This window comes from Staurois parvus, unplaced genomic scaffold (assembly GCF_062004578.1).
Source record: "Staurois parvus isolate SC_StPar_1 unplaced genomic scaffold, SC_StPar_1.0 ptg000093l, whole genome shotgun sequence".
In the NCBI taxonomy this organism is placed as follows: domain Eukaryota; kingdom Metazoa; phylum Chordata; class Amphibia; order Anura; family Ranidae; genus Staurois; species Staurois parvus.
The window spans coordinates 163,058-182,285 of NW_028317889.1; the positions used below are offsets into that span (position 1 = coordinate 163,058).

The window sequence follows — 19,228 nt, forward strand, 5'->3', positions numbered from 1 at the left end:
AAATGAAGAGAATAGAAAGGAAAGGAGAAGGGAAGGAAAAAAAATGAGGATAGAAAGGAAAGGAGAAGGGAAAGAAAATAGATGAGGATAGAAAGGACAGGAGAAGGGAAGGAAAAAATATGGAGAATAAAAAGGAAAGGAAAGGAGAGGGGAAGGAAAAAAGATGGAGAATAAAAAGGAAAGGTGGAAGAAAGAAGAAATGAAGAGAATAGAAAGGAAAGCAGAAGGGAAGGAAAAGAGAAAAGGATAGAAAGGAAAGGAGGAAGAAAGAAGAAAAGAAGAGGATAGAAAGGAAATGAGACAGGAAGGAAAAGAGAAGAGGATAGAAAGGAAAGATAATAGAAATGATGGGGTTCAGAAAGGAAAAGAGAAAAAGATAGAAAGGAAAGGGGAAAGGAAGGAAATAAGAAGAGGATGGAAAGGAAATTGGAAGGGAAGGAAAAGGAAAGATAATGGAGATGAGAAGGGAGGGGAGGAAAAGGGAAGGGATGGAAAATAGAAGAGGAAGGGAAAGAGAGGTAGAAGGGAGGGAGAATTCAATGAAAGGAAAGAGGGTGGGAAAGCAGAAGGAAAGTCTGGGGAAGGAAAATAAGGGTGAAAGGAAGAGTAAGGAGAATGAAAGAAAAAGGGAAAGGAAATGGAAGGAAATGAAATTTAGGAAAAGGATTTTGGTTACTTTGCTTGTAAGTAAAGCAATGGCTCCAAAAACAAACATATCTGTGGATTTTACAAAGTTTGTTGGTCTACATCCACATCCAGGGGCGGACTGACAACTCATGGGGCCCCCGGGCAATAGGGAATCATGGGGCCCCTGTGTCCTTGCCCAAACTCAAAAAAGCCTATGAAAAAGGTACCAGGGGCATCTCATGGAGCCCCCTACTGACCCCAGGCCCTCGGGCAGTGCCCGAGTTTCCAAATGGTCAGTCTGCCTCTGACCATATCTTACCGTTTCTACCCCTCCGATCAGCATCTCGGTGATGGTGGCATACATCTCTTTCTTGGACAGCTTGCTGTCTTTGTAGATGGTGCAGAGGAAATCCTCGTCCTCCTTACTGGAAAGCTTCATCAGTCTTCTGTCTATGTGACACTTTGCTGCAAAGGGGAGACAGATGACTGTGTAAAGCCGGCTCTGCACCACATATCATGGTAAGAAAAAAAGGGACTCACATGGGGAAAAACACAACGTAAATCAATGGCGCAGATAAAAATGACAACACTGTCACTTCCATTTATCAATCACTTTTGTAGCGGCAGGAGGAGAATGAATGATTGACTAGACGATGGTGTGCTCATTGTGCTTCCTGCGGACATTAATTGCTGCATAGGTAAACATCCATAGCAAACAATGAAATATAGATCATGATCAGCTGGAGTTTGATTAGCTTTTTCTACGGCTTCAAGGGAAGCTCCAGTTAAAGGGACATAAAATCTAAATACATTTCAATGGGCTGATAACCTCACCATAATTTGTCTTAAAGTACAACTTTGCCCAAGACTATTGTGCTTTGGATATGGTGGGAAAATATTTTATCTGGAGTTGGATTTTAAGTTTAAGCATTGATGGAGGATAAAGTGGGGCCATGAGCTTGGGTCAGAGTTGGTTCTCTACCTGTTTTGAAGATGCTGTCCCAGGCATGGGTGTGATCTTTCCAGATTTTGGTGTTCAGACGTTTGTGCAGTTCCACCGGTGTCACCATCATCAGACCGAAGGTGCTCATCATCTGTAGGACAAACCAGAGGAGATATGTCTTAGTTTAAAACTACGTACCTGCAGCCATGGTGAACCTCAAGTTTTAATGTTTTATTCCTTTTCTTTTTTTCTTGCCAGAGAACTCATGGTTATATTTGCTGAGACAGACTTGGGTATGGTCCTAAAGAAGTCTGTACTGATCTACTGTGCAAGGTGGCCAGCACAATGAAGATGTGGCCTGATCTGAACATTGTGGAAGCCGTGGCCATAGTTTGAAGGCTAGTATCGGTAGAAAGGAAGAATGGGTTACTTTAGGTTGGGGGTGTAAAAAGCATGAGCTGGGTGGGAAGTATTAAGTCAACAGGCCCTACACAATGTGCTAATTTTTCAGTGTGCAACATCTTCTCATAACGAACATGGCTTTCAGCTTGATAAGAGCCAACACAGAACAATAGCCTTCATGGAAAGCATATGTAGCACTACCCCCTTAGGAGTCGCTAAAGTTTGGGTCCCCTTATAGTCCTGTACAGCCAGTTTCTTCTTCCATGCTTGTACACTGAGACAGGAACCAGTCCTTAGGCTTGTTTGGAAGTTTTATTAGGGGAATTAGAACTTGGATGGGGTGACGGGGTATATGGAATGCCCAAGGACAATGGTAACAGAGATCAAACTCTTTAGCAACTATGTACAAGTCTTTACAGCAACAATTCTTATGGAGAGCTAGCCAGCATCTCCTGTAGTACCGCCCCAGACCCCAGATGAATCCTCTCCTCATCTAGCTGTACTGGGTGAATCCCTAGGCAGGGGATCCAGTGCCTGCCACTGCAGTGTGAACAGTCCAGGGTAAAGATAATCCAGATCCCCACCAGAGTACCTCTTTCCCCTTGCTGGCCCAGGGGGTGCAGGTTTACTCACTTGGTCCTACTCCTGTCTTACCGGTGGGTTGTGGCTGCTACCAGACCTTCTACCTGGGCCGCTCATTCCCTGCCTTCACGGCTGGTTAATTCCCAGTCTTTCCTCCTTCCAAGGTCCCTCTACCTGGAGGTGAGCCCCTTTCCCATCTGGGCCCCCTTCACAGGCTCCTTCATCTTTTCCTCTCTCACATCTTCCACATGACTCACTCTCCCTTTTGAGCAGGCTCGGTTGCTCTTAAAGATTATCCTGGTCCCTTGCCAAGCCTCCTGTTGGGGACTGTCTAGGATCCTCTAAGAGTACAGACCAGCCACTCCTCAGATCAACACACTGCTTTTAGACCTTTCTCCAAAGTTCTAGAGCAGGGGGAAATTCCAGAAGGCTGGCCTGCAGAACCTCTCAGCTCTGAGAAAAATCTGACCCCTGCTAGCTACTGCTACTCAGCCCTAACTAACAATTGGAGTCTAGTTCCCCTGATTAACTAGGAGGGTGCTACACATACGTAAATAACACATGTGCTATTTTCCCTATAGCTGTGTTATTGGCAGCACTGTCCATTTTCATTGTCCTTTCAAACCCCCACAAAATTTCCTGATCCTGACCTGCTGTGACTTTATAACCTGTTATCAAAAGACCTGATGGCTTTAATCTGCCATTGCTGGAACAATTGTCATACCGTTTTTATAGCCGTGATAAAGTCCAAGGCCTCTTCTCCTAAATTAGGCTGTAAAAAGCCAAATCGCTTCTCATAGAGGATCATGCAGATACCTGAGAAGGAAACACAGAGGGATCCATAAATCGTAATGTTAACGGGGAGTGGCGTGCCTCCTGATGTTGTTTCAGAGTGTTCATCAAACACACGTACATGCAGATCAGAATGTCACGTTGATTTAAATCATTTTGGGCAGTAATGGAGGTATAAAGCAGACCTGTCATCAGAAATATTTTTTCATGTTGAGTGCAGCATGTTAAGTACTGTATTTACTACCTTTCTCAGAAATCGCAGTACTCCCCCTCCTCACATTACTTTCATCTGCTATCCAGGACAGTGCCGTTATATTTCAGGCATTATCCAGAGTCATTATCTTCTCCCTGGATTGAGAATCATCTGTATCTGTTTGAAATACATATATTGGGGCTTTGCTTCTGGTTTACTAGAGCTGCAGAGTCATTGCAATACACTGTTCTGTCATTGTAAGTCTGCCAGTCAGGCCTGACTGATAGAAAGCAATGCACTCTGGAGCCGATTCAGTTTATTCTGCGCAGTTGCTTCACGGAGCGGTGGGTGATTGCATTGAGATACAGATATAGATTAGAGGGGGCGTGCACATATTTCCATAAATAATTTAATAATATGTATATGGACTAGAAATGATAGAAACATGGGAAAGCCTGTCACAAGCAGTTTTAGGAAAATGTAATAATAACAGGTCAGTTTCTCTTTATAGGGAACCGGATATAGAAACACCTGCCCTCTTTCTAAAAATGAGAATAGCTTGGGTATTGTTCTGAATCTCCATCTACCAAGTGAGACATTGACCCAGAGCAAGCATGCAGGATGAGGGTTCTGACATCACAAACCTTGTTCTTACCCAATGCAGTGAGGGCATAAGATCAACATGACAGCCAATAAGCTAGCATAAGGATTCGTCTCATGACAGGTCCTCTTTTACAGCATTACTAAATCTTCAAATGCAGTAAGAAACTTACTCTCCAGAGACCACTTATTCAGTTCACAATACAAGTCCTCGATCTTCCCCTCGGGAGTGAGCACCTCATCCATTCTCTGCACAAAGTCCACCATCACCTTGGTGTAAAGGAAATACATTCAATGTTTGGGGATGGCATGTACAGTAACTGCAATGTATCACACCCATTCTCAGAAATCTAAATTTCTGCCAGTACCCCAGGCAGCCACTGAACCATTTCTGTAAATGTGTTCGTCTAAAAAACTGATGCCTCCAGCTGATGGACTAACTGGGGCTTTTCATGCCATGAACGGTTTTGATACTTGAAGTACAGCCAGACCCCCCCTCCCCCCCCCACCACCACCACCACCACCACCATATTGGTCACCTTCTCTCTTTCTACTATATGTTTCCCCTTTTCTCCCCATCCTTCTGTTTGTCTTTTACTTCCACATGTTATCCTCTCATTGCCTGTCACCTTCTTGTCCTCTCTCACCATCTCATCTACTTTCTCCCTCAATTTCTATGACGGTTCCTCTTTACCTATCTCCTCACTTGCTTGCTGTCTCTTTTCTTCTCTTTATCTTTTATCACCTTTTTCTCGCTCTTTTTTCTCCTTTTTTGTTTCTCTTTTTCTCCTCCTCCTCTCTCCTCTCTCCCCCCTCTCTACTTCCACTTCCCTCTCTAATCTCTCTCCTTCCTATCTCACCTTTCTAAAGCAATCTCTCCCTCCTCTCTTCCCTCTCCTTATCTCCTCTATTTCTCTGCCGACTTCTCATTTTTGCTCTCCTTGTCTCTCTTTCTTATCCTCTCTTTTACTCATGTTTTCCTTTCTCCCTCTCCCTCTTTTCCTCCGCCTCTCTCTAACTTCAGTCTGCTTCCTTCCTTCCTCTTGCTCTCCCCCCCTCTCATACACCTTCCCTTTCCCTCTCCCTCTCTATGCCCCACTCATCCACCTCCTATCTCTCACACTTTCTCTCTCTCAAAACTCTCCTGTTCTCCTTCCCTTTCACCCATCTCCTCTCTCTATCACTCATCCTCTCTTTCTCACCCCTCGCCCGCTCTTCTCTCACTGTGTCTCTCTCACTGCTCTCCTCCTCTCTCACCTAGCTCCCTTCTGTCTCTCACCCATCTCTCGCTCTCCTTCCCTGTCACCTGCCTCCTATCTCTCACTCTTCTCCCACTCTCCTCCCCTTTCACCCATCTCCTCCTCTCTTTCTCACCCCTCTCCCGCTCTCCTCTCCTCTCACACTGTGCCTCTCTCACTGCTCTCCTCCTCTCTCACCTAGCTCCCCTCTCTCACCCTTCTCTCACTCTTCTTCCCTGTCACCCACCATCTCTCTCTCTCTCTCTCTCTTTCAATACTCTCCCCCTCTTCTCCTCTCTCACTCGCCTCCCCTCTTCCTCTCTATTACCTATCTCCTCTCTCTCTCACTCCTCTCCCCCTCTTCTCTCACCCAACTCCTCTTTTGCACTCTCTTTCTCTGCTCAGCCCCCCACCACCCCACTGTCTCTCTCTCGCTACTCTCCCGCTTTCCTCCTCTCTCACCTACCTCCCCTCTCTCTTACTCCTCTTCCGCTTTACTCCTCTCTCACCCATCTCCCACTCTCCTCCCCTCTCACCGGACTCCTCTCTCTCTCTCACCCCTCTCCCGATCTCCTGCTCACTCACTCACCTCCTCTCTTTGGAACTCCTCTCCCACTCTCCTATGCTCTCACCCTCCTCCTTTCTCTGTCATTCCTCTCCTGCTCTACTTCCCTGTCACTCACCTCCTCTATCTCACCCCTCTTCCTCTCTCCTTCCTTCTTGCCCACCTCCTTTCTTGCACTGTCTCTCTCTCACTCCTCTCCCGCTCTCCTCCTCTCTCACCCACCTCCTCCCTCTCACTCCTCTTCTGCTCTCCTGCTGTCCCACCTATCTCCTCTCTCTCTCCTCTCCCCCTCTCCTCACCTCTCCTCCACCTCCTCTGTTGTCACTCTCTTAGTAGCTCTGGTAACATAAGCCATGCATATTAAGCATCTCGGTGTAATTACCTCATTGATTTTGGTGTCTAATTTCCCAACTTCTGTCGGCTTCATTAACTTTTGCTGAAAAGCACTTCGAACTCGCTGCCAGTCCTTCCCTTCCCTGTACAGGGACACAAATGAATTAGTGAAACAAACACCTTACCTAACACACAAAACCAAGAAAAACACCATGATGCTTTGTGTGTCCTACATTGGTGATATATATCTTGAGGAGCAACAGGTATCTATGTACACACACACTCTAAAGCCTAGTACACACGATGAGAAATTTGGGCGAAAAATACCGCTTTCGGAACGATCGTCCGACAAACTGATCATTAGTGCACAGCTTTCGAGAGTTGATCATGACAGTTCATGCAAAATTATCCAAAGGCACAAGCACGAAAATTTTTCTCGTACAATGCCAGAATGAATGATTGTCATTCAATCGGTACAGCATTCTTCCGTTAAAAAAAAAAATCGAGTAACCAACACCGCGCATACTCGGAAAAGAAAGAGTTATGTTCTGTATCAGCCACTCCTCTCTGCCAATCCCTCCACTGATCTCCACTCAGTGTCCTCCACCCCTCTCTGCCAATCCCTCCACTGGTCTCCACTCAGTGTCCTCCACCCCTCTCTGCCAATCCCTCCACTGGTCTCCACTCAGTGTCCTCCACCCCTCTCTGCTAATCCCTCCACTGACCTCCACTCAGTGTCCTCCACCCCTCTCTGCCAATCCCTCCACTGGCCTCCACTCAGTGTCCTCCACCCCTCTCTGCCAATCCCTCCACTGGTTTCCCATTGCCCAACAGATACAATTCAAAACATTAACAATAACATATAAAGCCATTTATAACTCTGCCCCAAATTACATCACTGATCTTGTCTCTAAATATCACCCAAACCGTACTCTCCGCTCCTCGCACGACCTCCTGCTCTCTAGCTCCCTTGTCTCCTCCTCCCATGCTCGTCTCCGGGACTTCTCCAGAGGTTCCCCCATCCTCTGGAATTCTCTACCCCAATTTATCAGACTATCGCCTACTCTGCTCACTTTTGGGCGATCTCTGAAAACCTATCTCTTCAGGGAAGCCTATCCCGCCCTCAGCTAAAAACAGAATCTTCTACTCTTCCAACCAGTCCATCCCCCACAGTTACTACCTTTTGACCACTAGCCCCTCCCTCCTAGATTGTAAGCTCCGAGGATCAGGGCCCTCCTATCCCTCTTGTATTGAACTGTATTGTCTTCCGTTATATTGTAAAGCGCTGAGCAAACTGTTGGCGCCATATAAATCCTGTATAATAATAATAATAATATTCTGTAGTAGTAGAATTTTTGTAAATGTAGTAACCCCTTAATTTTCAATTTGAGATTAGCATGCAAAAAAAATAAAACCAGACGATCATTTGTCCAATATTCTTATCGTGTGTGTAGGAGGCTTAACACACACAACTCCTTTGATTTAGGATCTCAGGCTTAAACAAATACTCTTCCATTCCACACCTGACACCACTGAACCAACGTGAGCAATTGAACTGACCATCACCTAATATCAGAGGAAAACTATCCAATCAGCGCTGGGACTTCAAGTACTTAGTAGGAGTGAGGAAAATACAACTAATTCAGCCAGATCGCTGGCTGCTGCTCAGCTGCTCATAGAAGACGGTGATCTCCTCCAGGGAAGCAGCTCAACGGATGGAAATACAACAGGAGTACCAAGCCAAAAGTCCAAAATTGTAATTGTTCTTTAGTAAATAACGAGCCAATGCGTTTTGGGGGGCAAAAGCTCCATCTTAATCAGGCCTTACATGTGATCAACGAAATCTGAATATAATGCTCAAAATAGTCACGGCCAAACATTTTGGTCAGTGTAAAGAATGTCTCTTACATTGGGGGTCAGGGGGAAGAATGTCTCTTACATTGGTGGTCAGTGGGGAAAAAGCTCTTTACATTGGCGGTGAGTGCGAAGAATGTCCCTTACATTGGTGGTCAGTGCGAAGAATGTCCCTCACATTGGTGGTCAGTGGGAAGAATGTCCCTCACATTGGTGGTCAGTGGGAAGAATGTCCCTTACATTGGTGGTTAGTGGGAAGAATGTCCCTTACATTGGTGGTCAGTGGGAAGAATACCCCTTACATTGGTGGTCAATGGGAAGAATGTCCCTTACATTGGTGATCAGTGGGAAGAATGTCCCTTACATTGGTGGTTAGTGGGAAGAATGTCCCGTACATTGGAGGTCAGTGGGATGAATGTCCCTTACATTGGAGGTCAGTGGGAAGAATGTCCCGTACATTGGAGGTCAGTGGGAAGAATGTCCCGTACATTGGAGGTCAGTGGGATGAATGTCCCTTACATTGGAGGTTAGTGGGAAGAATGTCCCTTACATTGGAGGTCAGTGAGAAGAATGTTCCTTACATTGTTGATCAGTGGGGAGAATGTCCCTTACATTGGGGGTCAGTGGGAAGAATGTCCCTTACATTGGAGGTCAGTGGGAAGAATGCCCCTTACATTGGTGGTCAGTGGGGAAAAAGCTCTTTACATTGGTGGCGAGTGAGAAGAATGTCCCTTACATTGGTGGTCAGTGGGAAGAATGTCCCTTACATTGGTGGTCAGTGGGATGAATTCTCCTTACATTGGTGATCAGTGGGAAGAATGCTCCTTACATTGGTGGTCAGTGGGAAGAATGTTCCTTACATTGGGGGTCTGTGGGAAGAATGTTCCTTACATTGGTGATCAGTGGGAAGAATGTTCCTTACATTGGAGGTCAGTGGGAAGAATGTTCCTTACATTGGAGGTCAGTGGGAAGAATGTTCCTTACATTGGAGGTCAGTGGGAAGAATGTTCCTTACATTGGAGGTCAGTGGGAAGAATGCTCCTTACATTGGTGGTCAGTGGGAAGAATGTCCTTTACATTGGGGGTCAGTGGGAAGAATGTCCCTTACATTGGTGGTCAGTGGGAAGAATGCTCCTTACATTGGAGGTCAGTGTGAAGAATGCCCCTTACATTGGTGATCAGTGGGAAGAATGTCCCTTACATTGGTGATCAGTGGGAAGAATGTCCCTTACATTGGTGATCAGTGGGAAGAATGTCCCTTACATTGGGGGTCAGTGGGAAGAATGTCCCTTACATTGGAGGTCAGTGGGAAGAATGTCCCTTACATTGGAGGTCAGTGGGAAGAATACCCCTTACATTGGGGGTCAGTGGGAAGAATGTCCCTTACATTGGTGGTCAGTGGGAAGAATGTCCCTTACATTGGTGATCAGTGGGAAGAATGCAACCCTTACAGATGTGGTCAGAATGTCAACATTAAAAACAGCTAAAAATATAATTGGTGTCATACTGCTAGCTCTTCCAAGTGGTATTGGCCTTGGAAATATGCAGGCACCATCAAATAGGAGGTCAACCGGCCACAATTAAAGAAACCTCTGGAGGAACAGTAAGGTTCCACAGAGCCATGGTTGAAAATGGCTACCTTAGACTCAGGGGTGGACTGACAACTCATGGGGCCCCCGGGCAATAGGTGATCATGGGGCCCCTGTGTCCTTGCCCACACTCAAAAACACACCCAAAAAAGCCTATAAAAAAGGCATTTTATGGGGCCCCCTACTGACCCCGAGCCCTCCGGCAGTGCCCGAGTGCTCGAATGGTCAGTCCGCCCCTGCTTAGACTCTGCACCTTGGCCACTGTAAGCATTCTAAGCTGTGCTGCTCATGCAGGCTTGCCATGTTCTTCTGTTGATGCCAATGAGTATTCTGCCTATTCATGACTTTTTGTAGTTCTCCATGTTTTCTCTGTGGCCAACACCTCTTCCTAGCCCTAGCTGTTACAACTGACTCTTGGCTAGTCAAGGGGCTCCTAACATTTTAATGCTTGTCTGTTAGAAGTGCGGCAATTTTCACAGAAAGGTAATCTATTCTCAAATTACATTCGTTCTGTGATTACATAGATTTAAATGGGGTTCAGGAGTTCCCCCATTTTATTATACATTCGGACGGGGAGGAATAAAAGGTAAAAGGAAAAAGCTATGTATTGTCAAGATGGTCTCGGATCCTTGTGTTCCCAGTTGTGATTGGTCATTGCGTCTGTTATTATGCCTGTTACAGGATCTGCGTATCCACATTCTGTCTATGTGTCCGTTTTTATATTTCATTGTCTTGACAATAAAAGTTGTTTGGATTAAAAAAAAAAAAAAAAAGAGGGGGGGGGGGTTCAGGAGAAGTTTTATTGAACAGTAAATTTAGTTTTAGGATGCGCTTTATATAGATAAATAAATAGATAATAGATAAATAATTTCCCGATCAGAGATGGTGTTGTTGGGATTCAATGGTGATACTGACAGATGAAAATGAATGAAGCGTATGATTCATATCCCAGTCGCACTACAGGGTGTCGCAATTTACCAGACCGGCGAGAAAACAGTCTGGCCGCGGCGTAATCAATCACGAAAACCTGACTCTGGAAATAGCTCTAGCTCCAAACAAAAAAAACGAGGACCCCGCCTGTCTAATTTACGATGCCTCCTCAAGAAGACCGCAAAAGGCATTACGCCTCGGTCAGTAAAAAAAAAATTTAAAAAAATTGCCCGTTTTATATTTTAGTGACTCGTCTGCGCCTGTCGCTTTGGCCCTGCTTGCGTGACTCTTGGCCCCGTCCACACAATGACCCCATAGATGGCTGGCATAGGTCGGCACTGTCTGTCTGCTTTTTCATCTCTTTTTATGAATCTTACCACCAAGTGGAAAAAAACCGCCACGCCATCTGCAAATATTTTTATAGGCCCTCAGCTATTCATAATAAAATCGAATGTTCCGTGAGGGCGTTGGCTTTATCCAATCTGGTCTCTTCATAATAAAAACATAAACATCTGGCACTGCGCATGCTACCCGTGACTACTGTATACAGGATTATCTCTTCTGGCGCTGACTATACTCCTGCATGTGAGTAGGCAGGTGGACCAAGCACAATATCAGCTTTTCTACTGATCACATCGTTCACACGCCAATAAATCCAAGGTTTTAAAGGATTTACCCCGAGGGCTATAGTGAAACTCAGAGACTAAAAACATGACAGCAAATCACAGGCTATCCCCCCCTCCAGACCATCATGAATACTGCTGCCAGACTCATCCACCTTACTAACCGTTCTATATCCACCATCTCTCTCTGCCAATCCCTCCACTGGCCTCCACTCAGTGTCCTCCACCCCTCTCTGCCAATCCCTCCACTGGCCTCCACTCAGTGTCCTCCACCCCTCTCTGCCAATCCCTCCACTGGCCTCCACTCAGTGTCCTCCACCCCTCTCTGCCAATCCCTCCACTGACCTTCACTCAATGTCCTCCACCTCTCTCTGCCAATCCCTCCACTGACCTCCATTCAGTGTCCTCCATCCCTCTCTGCCAATCCCTCCACTGACCTTCACTCAATGTCCTCCACCTCTCTCTGCCAATCCCTCCACTGACCTTCACTCAATGTCCTCCACCTCTCTCTGCCAATCCCTCCACTGACCTTCACTCAGTGTCCTCCATCCCTCTCTGCCAATCCCTCCACTGACCTTCACTCAATGTCCTCCACCTCTCTCTGCCAATCCCTCCACTGACCTTCACTCAATGTCCTCCACCTCTCTCTGCCAATCCCTCCACTGGCTTCCCATTGCCCAACGAATAAAATTCAAAACATTAACAATAACGTATAAAGCCATTTATAACTCTGCCCCAAATTACATCACCAATCTTGTCTCCAAATATCACCCAAACCGTCTTCTCCGCTCCTCACAAGACCTCCTACTCTCTAGCTCCCTTGTCTCCTCCTCCCATGCTCGTCTCCAGGACATCTCCAGAGCTTCCCCCATCCTCTGGAACTCTCTACCCTAATTTACCTGACTATCGCCTACTCTGCTTACTTTCAGGCGATTTCTGAAAACCGATCTCTTCAGGGTGTGTACACCTGCTGTGCCCATTATGAGGGGTTCCCACCATCCTTGTGTTGAGTTCCCGGGTCTGTACACCCGCTGTGCCCATTATGAGGGGCTCCCACCATCCCTGTGCTGAGTCCCGGGTCTGTACACCCCCTGTGCCCATTATGAGGGGTTCCCACCATCCCTGTGCTGAGTTCCCAGGTCTCTAGACCCACTGGGTCCATTATGAGGGGTTCCCACCATCCCCATGCTGAGGTCCCGGGTCTGTACACCCGCTGTGCCCATTATGAGGGGTTCCCACCATCCCTGTGCTGAGTTCCCAGCTCTGTACACCCGCTGTGCTCATAATGAGGAGTTCCCACCATCCCTGTGCTGAGTTCCCAGGTCTGTACACCTGCTGTGCCCATAATGAGGAGTTCCCACCATCCCTGTGCTGAGTTCCCAGGTCTGTACACCTGCTGTGCCCATAATAAGGGGTTCCCACCATCCCGGGTCTATACACCCGCTGTGCCCATTATGATGGGTTCCCACCATCCCTGTGCTGAGCTCCAGGGTCTGTACACCTGCTGTGCCCATTATGAGGGGTTCCCACCATCCCTATGCTGAGTTCCTGGGTCTGTACACCTGCTGTGCCCATAATAAGGGGTTCCCACCATCCCGGGTCTATACACCCGCTGTGCCCATTATGATGGGTTCCCACCATCCCTGTGCTGAGCTCCAGGGTCTGTACACCTGCTGTGCCCATAATAAGGGGTTCCCACCATCCCGGGTCTATACACCCGCTGTGCCCATTATGATGGGTTCCCACCATCCCTGTGCTGAGCTCCAGGGTCTGTACACCTGCTGTGCCCATAATAAGGGGTTCCCACCATCCCGGGTCTATACACCCGCTGTGCCCATTATGATGGGTTCCCACCATCCCTGTGCTGAGCTCCAGGGTCTGTACACCTGCTGTGCCCATTATGAGGGGTTCCCACCATCCCTATGCTGAGTTCCTGGGTCTGTACACCCGTTGTGCCCATTATGAGGGGTTCCCACCATCCCTGTGCCGAGTTCCTGGGTCTGTACACCCGCTGTGGCCATTATGAGGGGTTCCCACATCCCACCAGGTGTACAGAACTCAGCACAGGGATGGTGGGAACCCCTCATAATGGGCACAGCAGGTGTACAGACCCGGGAACTCAGCACAGGGATGGTGGGAACCCCTCATAATGGGCACAGCAGGTGTACAGACCCGGTAACTCAACACATGGATAGTGAGAACCCCTCATAATGGGCAGACCTGAAACCCAGCAACAGAGTCTCCAAGAGACAGAGGAGAGGCAGTCAGGGGGTTTAACCCTCCAGCATCTACCAAAAACTCAAATGTCGGTTTTATTTGGACTGATCCTGAACTCTCCTACAGAACGCAGTGTATATATATATATTTTACGTACAATATTAGGAGACCGTAGGCTTCATCCCGGTAGTCTCGGTACGCCTTCCAGGGCTTGATCTCCAGTCTTTTGGGGTAATTGCTCTCCTCTCTGAACAAGGCTTCTAACAGGCAGGGAGCCCCGATGTGGACGGAGTCAAACGATCCCAGCTTCATGCGGAAGATCTTCCCGTATTGCTTGTGGTAGCCGGCCTGAAAAGAAAAAGGTTAGTCAGGGCTGCATTCAGAGTGGACGGGCCGCTTAAAAGTTTATCTAGATGCAAGAACTCAGATGCAACATTTGCAGCCTATTAGTCCTTAGATGCAATGGCTGCATTACTTTTACTTTTTCCGAACCTTATTTTCACCTGGTGATCCTACCAGTAACACACTTCCTGTCCTATGGTGACAACGCTCCCTTACTGTACTGTATCTGTGGAGGAGCAGCATTAGAACTTGTAGTATGTTAGGACCAGGGGTGGGCTGACAACTCATGGGGCCCCCGGGCAATAGGGAATTATGGGGCCCCTGTGTCCTTGCCCAAACTCAAAAAAGCCTATGAAGAAGGTACCAGGGTCATCTCATGGGGCCCCGTACTGACCCCGGGCCCTCGGGCAGTGCCGAGAGCCCGAATGGTCAGTCCGCCCCTGGTTAGGACTAGAGGACATCTTCCCCTCTCCTTCTATACATAAAATTGAGGATTATCAGCTGGGTAGGGCTGATATCAACACCAGACATCACTGGATTTCTTCCAGCATCTACAGGGATTTCCGAACTTATCACACAGATATAACAAATGCTTTCAATTGTACATTTAACAGATCAGAAGGGAGCCATTGAATGAAGTTCATTGGTAGGGTTGGCTGAGAGCGCTGATTGGATGCGGGCTTGCTCTTTGACGGAAGCTTGTCCGGAGACCGACTTCTGTTGGAGGAGCTGTACATGCGGGTGGAAAGTTGGCCGGTTCCTGATGAAGTGACCGTTTCTGGACAGATTTCGGCCCATGTGTACCCAGCATTACAGACTGTTTTTGTGTTTAGGGAAAGGGGGAGGGGTTGTCTTTGCACACCTCTCATTATGATAACCTCAGTTTCCAGTAATCCCAATGATGACATTGTCACCAACACAGGAAGTGAAAAAGGATCTAGGAAAAGGGAGTAGGAAATGGAAAGGAAAGGGAACGGGAGAGGGGAAAGGACAGGAAAGGGAAAGGGAGAGGAGAAAAGGAAAGGAAATGAAGTAGGAAAGGAAAAGGAGTAGGAAAGGAAAGGGAACAGAGAAGGGAAAGGAAAGGAAAGGGAAAGGGAGAGGGGAAAGGACAGGAAAGGGAGAGGGGAAAGGACAGGAAAGGGAGAGGGGAAAGGACAGGAAAGGGAAAGGGAGAGGGGAAAGGACAGGAAAGGGAGAGGGGAAACGACAGGAAAGGGAGAGGGGAAAGGAAAGGGAAAGGGGGAGAGGAAGGGAAAGGGAGAAGGGAAAGGAAAGGGAAGGGAAAGACAGAGGGAAACGGAAAGGAAAGGGAAAAGGGAAAGGAAAGGTAAATGGAAAGGTAGAGGAGAAAGGAAAGGGAGAGGGGAAAGGAAAGGAAAGGGAGAGGGGAAAGGACAGGAAAGGGAGAGGGGAAAGGACAGGAAAGGGAGAGGGGAAAGGACAGGAAAGGGAAAGGGAGAGGGGAAAGGACAGGAAAGGGAGAGGGGACAGGACAGGAAAGGGAGGAGGGAAAGGAAAGGGAAAGGGGGAGAGGAAGGGAAAGGGAGAAGGGAAAGGAAAGGGAAGGGAAAGACAGAGGGAAAAGGAAAGGAAAGGGAAAAGGGAAAGGAAAGGGAAAAGGGAAAGGAAAGGTAAATGGAAAGGGAGAGGAGAAAGGAAAGGGGAGAGGGGAAAGGAAAGGAAAGGGAGAGGGGAAAGGACAGGAAAGGGAGAGGGGAAAGGACAGGAAAGGGAGAGGGGAAAAGAAAGGAAAGGGAAAGGGGGAGAGGAAAGGAAAAGGGAAAGGGGAAAGGAAAGATAAATGGAAAGGGAGAGGAGAAAGGAAAGGGAGAGGGGAAAGGAAAGGGAAGGGAAAGACAGAGGGAAAAGGAAAGGAAAGGGAAAGGGGAAAGGAAAGGTAAATGGAAAGGGAGAGGAGAAAGGAAAGGGAGAGGAGAAAGGAAAGGGAGAGGGGAAAGGACAGGAAAGGGAAAGGGAGAGGGGAAAGGGAAAGGGAGAGGGGAAAGGGAAGGGAAGGGAAAGGGAAAGAGGGAAGGGAAGGGAAAGGGGAAAGGACAGGAAAGGGAAAGGGAGAGAGGAAAGGGAAAGGAAAGGAAAAGGGAGAGGGGAAAGGAAAGGTAGAGTAAAGGAGAGGAGAGAACAGGGAGAGGAGGGAAAGGGAGTGGGAACAGGAGAAAGGAAAAGGAGAAAGGAAGGAGAAAGGGAAGGAGAAAGGGAAGGAGAAAGGGAAGGGGAGAGGAAAGGAGAAGGGAAGGAGAAAGGGAAGGGGAGAGGAAAGGAGAAAGGGAAGGAGAAAGGGAAGAAGAAAGGGAAGGAGAAAGGGAAGGGGAGAGGAAATGGGGAAGGGATAATGTTTTTTCTAGCATGACATGAATTACTACATTTTAATTATTAATATTCTCAGACAGAACCAGTCATTCCAGCAGGAGAGGCTTCCCTGTAATCGGGATTTTGGCTCGCTGTCAGTTTCTCTACATAATAAAGAATATTTCAGGTTTGCAATCCTGATCCTAATTTTAATTTTTATTTCAGAGAAACAACAACTTGCTGTATTTATCAAACATTACATTTCGAAGCACACGCTGGCCTCCTGCAACAGTTTCCATCTCATTGCTTTAGGAGTTAAGGGCAACAGGAGACTTTTTACGACAAGGTTTCTTTGTACGGTGATCACTGTCACACGAGGGTGATCACCGACCATTGGTGAGTGTATTCCTTCGCCTGCACAGTGACAATTGCACTCAGAGAGATGGGGATATAAACGCACGCAGGGAAGACGTTCTCTCTGATAGTAGCTGGGAAGTACACTTGTTGCTGGAAGACCCTAAGGGGTTAAACAGCCTCTCAAAGCTTATAGTGAAGAAGGTAACAGACCAGCGGAAAGTTCAGCTCACTGCAACAGATTTCAGGCTACTGTACATACGCTGAGCTGTCTTCCTCATACTACAGAGACCTGCCGCTGTTAACCATTCGCGTTCTGCAAACAATTTTGCAGCAGCGATTTTAACCTTTACGAAGTCCCTTACGGTACAAAAAAGTGAGAATAACATAAAAAACATAAAAAAATCTATGAATTAAAAAAAATTAATAATAATAATTTTTTATATTAAACTAAGAATTAAGAAAAAGCAACATGGATAAATTTTAAAACAAATCCACTTAATGTCAAATATTTTAAAGAATATAAAATGTATGTAAAATGTATGTAAAATGTATATTAAGCTGAGCATAAAAAAATTTAGAAAAAAATAAATAAAATGAAATAAAAATCAACTTAATGTAAAATATTTAAAAGAATATAAAATATATATTAAGCTGAGCATAAAAAAAATTTAGAAAAAAATAAATAAAATAAAAATCTACTTAATGTCAAATATTTAATATAAAATATATTAAGCTGAACATAAAAAAATTTAGCAAAAAATAAATAAAATAAAAATCCACTTAATGTAAAATATTTAAAAGAATATACAATATATATTAAGCTGAGCATAAAAAAATTTGAAAAAAATAAATACAATGAAATAAAAATCCACTTAATGTAAAATATTTAAAATAATATAAAATATATTGTGCCTGTGTGGGTTTTCCTCCCACGCTCCAAAGACATGCTGGTAGGTTAGTTGGCTCCTGTCTAAAATTGTCCCTAGTATGTGTATGTATCAGGGGCGGACTGACCATTCGGGTACTCAGGCACTGCCCGAGGGCCCGGGGTCAGTAGGGGCCCCATGAAATGCCCCTGGTACCTTTCATAGGCTTTTTTGGGTGTGGTTTGAGTGTTGGTGAGGACACAGGGGCCCCATGATCCCCTATTACCCGGGGGCCCCATAGGTTGTCAGTCCGCCCCTGGTATGTATGAATGTGAGTTAGGGACCTTAGATTGTACACCCCTTGAGGGTTAGGGACTGATGTGAATGTACAATATATATGTAAAGCTCTGCATAAATTGATGGCGCTATATAAGTACCTGTAATAAACAAATATTAAGCTGAGCATAAAAAAATTTAAAAAAATAAATAAAATGAAATAAAAAGCCACTTAATGTAAAATATTTAAAAGAATATAAAATATATATTAAGCTGAGCATAAAAAAAATGTAGAAAAAAAAATAAAATGAAATCAAAATCCCCTTAATGTAAAATATTTAAAAGAATATATTATTATACAGAATTATATCGCGCCAACAGTTTGCTCAGCACTTGACAATATAACGGGAGACAATACAGCAACAATACAGTTCAATACAAGAGAGATAGAAGGGCCTGATCCTGGGAGCTGACAATCTAGGAGATATATAAAATATATATTAAGCTGACCATTAAAAATTTTAGAAAAAAATAAATAAAATTAAATAAAAACCCACTTAATGTAAACTATTTAAAAGAATATAAAATATATATTAAGCTGAGCACAAAAAACATTTAGAAAAATATAAATAAAATTCAATAAAAATCCACTTAATGTAAAATATTTAAAAGAATATAAAATATATATTAAGCTGAGCATAAAAAACATTTAGAAAAATATAAATAAAGTTAAATAAAAATCCACTTAGTGTAAAATATTTAAAAGAATATAAAATATATATTAAGCTGAGCATAAAAAAAAATAGAAAAAAATAAATAAAATTCAATAAAAATCCACTTAATGTAAAGATTTACCAGCGCCTGGTGCTGCCTCTTCAGCCCTCCTTTGCGCAGTATGTCCACGAGGCTGCCCAGCAAGGGCCAGTTGGTGGGTCCAGGCAGGGTGGACAGGGAGTGTGGGCACTGGGGTGGTGGCGCCGGAAGCCCCTGCGTTTTCAGGTCGCAGGCTGTGGCCCCGGGGATGCTGTGGTGCAGGCTGATGTACCTGGATTTGAGCATCATCCACAACTTCTCCGCTTTGATCTTGGCAGCCATGGCGTTAGCAGAAGCAGGCGTGCAGCGGCTGTGAAAATCTGCATTTTTTAGGCTATGGTATATATAGACGGCTGAGGTGTCAGAAAGGTCTGCTGCACAACAATCCCCAGCCAATCAGAGAGGCCCAATTAGACGATGGATCAGCTTCGTCAGGAGGGTGCTCTGGTACTTTGAGTTCATTAAAGGGCTGTTTTCTTGGCATGGGAACCGCAGGCAGCAGCCAGATCCCAAGATAAAGGCGTTCCACAGAGAACTCCACTGATTAGTCACCTCTGGGAGGATGGACTTTCTTTCCCTGCAAAGTTGACTTTTTTTTTTTTTTCTTTCTTCCCTTTATTTGCTTTTGTTTGCTGTACGCTCAGGTGTCACCCAACGCTGACGTGTGTCACAAGAATGGACTCATTCACCCGCACTGATCTGTCACTGTTGCTTTCTGTGCTTTAAAGAGATGCACTATATAAACCCCAATTCTTAACTTTTTTTTTTTTTAATTT

The 19,228-nt window shown here is 45.7% G+C and overlaps 1 protein-coding gene across 1 annotated transcript in view; it reads right to left on the minus strand.

Annotated features, from left to right (window-relative positions):
* CYP24A1 (cytochrome P450 family 24 subfamily A member 1) overlaps nt 1–18,926 on the minus strand; it is a 31,220-nt gene extending 12,294 nt beyond the window's left edge. Inside the window, exons 1-7 of the mRNA XM_089670702.1 lie at nt 18,495–18,926; nt 13,646–13,836; nt 6,325–6,418; nt 4,313–4,409; nt 3,279–3,370; nt 1,610–1,721; nt 947–1,092 (exon numbers count right to left, since the gene is read on the minus strand). Of these exons, the coding sequence (XP_089526828.1) occupies nt 947–1,092; nt 1,610–1,721; nt 3,279–3,370; nt 4,313–4,409; nt 6,325–6,418; nt 13,646–13,836; nt 18,495–18,734 (972 nt within the window). The 5' untranslated portion in view covers nt 18,735–18,926. The remainder of the gene's footprint in view (nt 1–946; nt 1,093–1,609; nt 1,722–3,278; nt 3,371–4,312; nt 4,410–6,324; nt 6,419–13,645; nt 13,837–18,494) is intronic.
* Nucleotides 18,927–19,228: the final 302 nt, after the last annotated feature.